This window comes from Carya illinoinensis, chromosome 5 (genome assembly GCF_018687715.1).
Source record: "Carya illinoinensis cultivar Pawnee chromosome 5, C.illinoinensisPawnee_v1, whole genome shotgun sequence".
NCBI lineage: Eukaryota > Viridiplantae > Streptophyta > Magnoliopsida > Fagales > Juglandaceae > Carya > Carya illinoinensis.
In genome coordinates this window covers 48,826,190-48,830,814 of record NC_056756.1, presented here as the reverse complement: position 1 = coordinate 48,830,814, position 4,625 = coordinate 48,826,190, and the positions used below count along the sequence as shown (strand labels likewise).

Below are 4,625 nucleotides of genomic sequence, written 5' to 3'. Positions count from 1 at the left end.
CAATTAATGGTGCTCAATTGATGACCACGCAGTCTAACATGAGGTACTGCACCATGAATGGGCACGGCATTGGGATTTTTTTTTTTTTTTAAACTTTTTTCTGGGGCAGGTCTGCCATTAGTTTGAACAGTGAAGTCCCGCAATGGGATATGGGCCACACTGTTTTGGTCATTTTGGCATTTTTCCTGGCATCTATGATGGCTTAATGGAAATAATCTTGGTTATTTGGTCTGCGCCTAGCGCGCGTCAGATCAGCCTTCCTTCTCATTTCATTAATGACTTCAAACAAACAGTCATGTCTTCCACTCTTATCAGTTTGAAATTTCTCATCAGCCGAGCCGTCTCATTCTTTAATCCACCACTAGGGTTTGAATTTCGAGTTGCCGAAAATGACTTTATATTATCTGTTAGACTACTTGTGTGTGTATGAGACTATATATGAGTATTGTTGTTTTCATCTTTGTGCATGTGCTCACAGTTCAGCTGCTGCATGCCCAGCTATCTTCCGCGAAAATTAGATGAAAATAGTCGCAATCAGGAGCACCTAGCAATGCCGTTGCTTCCACGATGTTTCACATGCGAGTGTCCATTCCTAGCCTGCCCGTAGTTGAAAATGTTGCATGGTCGGTTTCAGAACTAGCCTATTTAACATTTTCTTAGCCTTATTATAAAACTAGAGATAAAACAGAATTAAAAAAAATATTTGAATTGGATTTGGGTCATATATATTATTAATTAAAAGGAAAGGAAAAAGAAAAACCGACAGAAAACAATGATTGAAGTAGTTAAAAGAAAATGTGAAGCTGATGGTATCATGATCATGTAAAACACATAAGATAATGTACTTTGAGACATTTTGATAGCTTTCATTACTTTCGTTAATACCAAAGGCATTTTCATTCAGACACTGCATGCATGTGAATCATGAATCAGACTATATTTAGCACGATGTGGATGGCATACGATACTTGGTAAGGAACCACGTGAGCATGTTGAACTTCAAACCAAAAACATACAAATAAATCATAAAAATATAGGATTGGAAAGATACATAAAGGCACTTAGATCTGTAGCATCTAAGAATATCAGACATCTGAATTCTGATGGATGTGTATAATGATTTAAGCTCATGGTTATGAAAAATATGCATGTGGGAGCATAAGCATATATGCGAACTCTTTAACGCTGCAGCAAGCAGAACATTTTTGGCAAAGCATTATGCTTGCTTTTCTTCTCGTGTTTAAATACACCCAGATTTTGACAAAAAAGCAAATATAAGTTGCCTTTCTTTTTGCTCTAAACTACCTTTTAAAAGGAATAATTTTCAAGGACCATGTTAATTTCTAGGATTTTATTTACTGCTTTGTTTTCTCATCTTTCACAAAATGTATAGAGTGAACTGGCCTCCGAAGTCTGACTTGCTAAGTTATATGTGTCAATGTGTCTGTCTGAAAACCATTGTCTTGCCTCATTGTTCATCTTTTTCCGCTACAGGTTGCTAACCTAATATCTAGTCTTATATACAAAGTACAGCATTCTCTCGTAAAAAGTAGAAAAATACCCCAAAAAAATGAAAGGAAAAGTAGAGAAAAGCTAAAAACTGTCTAGTCATTTCAGTCTCTGAACGCATCGAAATGACCATATAAACGATTTGAACAGCTACCTCACATATGATTCGAAATGTAAGAAAGCTTGAATGCAGCGTCCCAAAGCCACAAACAGACACCGACCGCAGAAAAGATACCAAAACAGAATACTTTCAATCTGTTCATAATGGCCCATCACTTTACAGACAACAGCAAGTGAGTCTATAGCACCCACTGGTCATCATATCTAAAACACCTTAACATTCAAAAAACGAAACAATACAAAAATCCATCCTATTCTCTCCATTTCTTCCTCCCTTTTTTACAGCAAAACACACAAGCAGTGGGAAGGGTGTCCCATGCTTATAGATTAATTCATCTATGTAGTTTTCAATTTCAGAGAAAATGTCTTGCCTTCTCTCTCAAATGCCAACTCCGTTCCCTTCCCCAACTCAAGTTTCGACCGATTTCTCGTCAGAAGGTTCACTTGTAAATCGTGACAGTAGGGAAGAATCTGTAGTTGAATTGCAGAAAATGCAGACGCTATGAGCTTCATTGAGGAAAATCAAGACTTTATCACTAAAAAGAAAATGAAAAAGTGGATTATACCTTTAGAAAATGAATCCATTGATTCCTCATGTAACGAGCCGCCAATAGAACGCGATAATGAAGATTCTGAGACAAAGGCAAGAACATTATGAAAACTGGAATTACGAAATACATATTTAAGACCGAAATTTTGAACCTTTGACTCGTTGCACGCATTTGAAAGTGAATCCCAATACCTCTAGAAGAATTTAAGGATCGCTTGCAATGTAGAATGGCACTTTGAATCCCATCATGCTGCTCCCATAGCGAATCGTCTCTCCTACTTACTGGCCGCGTCACTCCAATAGAAGCCGATGCTGATTTGCTCTTCCTCAAGTGCTTCTTAGAAAACGGTATTGTCGCCGGATACGAAGACGGTGAAGCCGAGGGTGGTAAGACTTCCGGGAACTGTAACTTTTCGCTGTATCTTTTCGAGACCTTAACGTACAGAGGTTTTATTAGGTTCAAGTACTTCTGTATAATTTCCTTCGAGAATCGCTCTGTTTTCGAGTCCTCTGAAATATTGTGGTCTTGTAGCTTGCACTCGGCTTTTCTCAAACTATTTGCTCTGGTGAATAATGAACTGTTTGGAGTTTCTTCAACCTTGAGCTTCACCGTGAAGAAAGCATTACTCTCTTGCTTTTTCTGCTTCTGGGTATGTATGGAAGAGCTTTTGGACTCCGTTTTTGCTGTCGGCATTAACTTTGACTTTGACTTCTTGAACGGGAGGATTTGGAATCTCGGAGCTGATTTTAGCAGAGCAATAGGTGAGTGAGGCTTGGAGCTGGGCTCAATTGGGAGGATTTTTCTTCTGGAAATAAGATCGTTAGGAAAGAGAGAAAGGGTTGGCTCTGAGAAATTCAAGCCGGGGTTTTGGGCGGGGTTGTGGTTGGAATCCGCAGAATCGAGCCTGGTTACGTTTTCTTTGTCTTTGTTGGTTTCTGGGTCATCGTTGGTTTTGGTATTCTGGCTGTCAAAATCAGAAACGCTGATCTCCAAATCGAAGAAAGAGTCTTCTTCTTCCACCTCGAGGTCATCCTCTTTTACCACAAGAGGATTAGGAGATGCATGGTCGTTGAAGGTGTAGGTGCTGGTGGATCTCCAAAACTTTATGAATTTTAGAGCTTCCATCGTTAGGACACAGGCTTTCAGGAATGGACTAGATGTGATTTATTAAGAGCTTTGATGGGTTTTATAGTGGGGGTTTACACACACGCACAGAGACAGAGACAGAGAGACAGAGAGGGTTGTGAGTGAAAGGGGTTTTGTTCCCTGTTTTTTCTTTTTCTTTTTCTTTATTTCCTGAGCGAACACGAGAGGGTGTAATGAGTAAAAGGAGAGGAAAAGCTCTATTCGTTTCAGTTTCACTTCGTTCTATATATGGATATTTCAGTCCTTCTGGATAAAATAGGAAGATGAAATGACAGTTAAAAATTAAATAAAATATTATTAAAATATAATTTATAAATATTATTTTTATTTTAATATCTAAATTATATTTTTTTTATAAAAATATAAAAAAATTATAATAATTAAGTGACATGAGATAAAATAATTTATATAACTAAACAAATCTTTGCAACTGGGAGCTAAAACTCGACTGTATAATATCTTCACACACAGAGAAATGCATTTTGTTTTGTATTTGCTGATGTTTTGGTAGTTTCAGGTATTTTTCTATGGTCGAATTGATTTTCATATTTTCTTTCCAAAATTTTATAACTATGAAACAATTTTGTAAAAATAAGTTTATAAATTAGTGTAATTTCATATAATGCATTATAATTACATTATAATAAAAATAATTTTACAATTTGACGAATCACAACGACCAATGTTAATTTATGAATTTTGTTGTGTTCTCTTTCATAATGGTGAGCTCTTTAATTTCTCATAATAAAAATAGTTTGGTGAGTTTAAATTTTTAAATCTTTGTCATATTCTTTTCTCACTATAAGCCATTATCATCTGAACAAGAGAAAAGGGTTCTAAAAGGAAGTTGGAATTGAGCAAAATGATTCTTTTAGACCCACCTTTACCTTCTAATTAAACAAAGAAGGATAGCATGACTGATATTTCTTTGCTGTGATATTAAACGTCATCCCAAACAAATTAATAACATTTTTGTTTGAAGGCTACATAGGAACGTTCGAGTTAACGTAAGCAATATGGTCTACTTTTGACTTGTTTTTCCAAGTCAATTTATTATCAACAAACAACGTAATCACGACTGGGCCTTTGTTTGACCAATTCTCATATATATGAGAATGAGAATGGCAATGCAAAATGCCCAATAGAAGAAGGTCGTGGATGCGGGCCACCAAGTAGCCTTCATTTTCAAAGTCAGTATTAATCCAGAGTGCGTTTCTTCCTTTCTTCCTTCCTTCCTCGGTTCACATATTAATGCAAGTTCACAATATATGGAAGTCCAAAAGCCAGGAAATTGGGCAC

The 4,625-nt window shown here is 36.5% G+C and overlaps 1 protein-coding gene across 1 annotated transcript; it reads right to left on the bottom strand.

The window, feature by feature from the left end:
* Positions 1–1,605: 1,605 nt before the first annotated feature.
* Positions 1,606–3,468, bottom strand: LOC122308773 (membrane-associated kinase regulator 5-like). Its single transcript, XM_043121978.1, has 3 exons — positions 2,372–3,468; positions 2,196–2,261; positions 1,606–2,100 (listed from the first exon to the last, which is right to left on the bottom strand). The coding sequence occupies exons 1-3, from the start codon at positions 3,303–3,305 to the stop codon at positions 2,039–2,041; spliced, it is 1,062 nt and encodes a 353-aa protein (XP_042977912.1). The 5' UTR covers positions 3,306–3,468; the 3' UTR covers positions 1,606–2,038.
* Between the last annotated feature and the right edge of the window lie 1,157 nt (positions 3,469–4,625).

Bases quoted from the DNA above. Each gene is read 5' to 3' on its own strand.
- LOC122308773 (XM_043121978.1), bottom strand. From the start codon at position 3,305: ATGGAAGCTCTAAAATTCATAAAGTTTTGGAGATCCACCAGCACCTAC. The intron at 2,262-2,371 runs GTATTGGGATTC...CCTTTGTCTCAG, and splicing joins ATCCTTAAATTCTTCTAGAG to AATCTTCATTATCGCGTTCT. The intron at 2,101-2,195 runs GTATAATCCACT...ATTCAACTACAG, and splicing joins AATGGATTCATTTTCTAAAG to ATTCTTCCCTACTGTCACGA.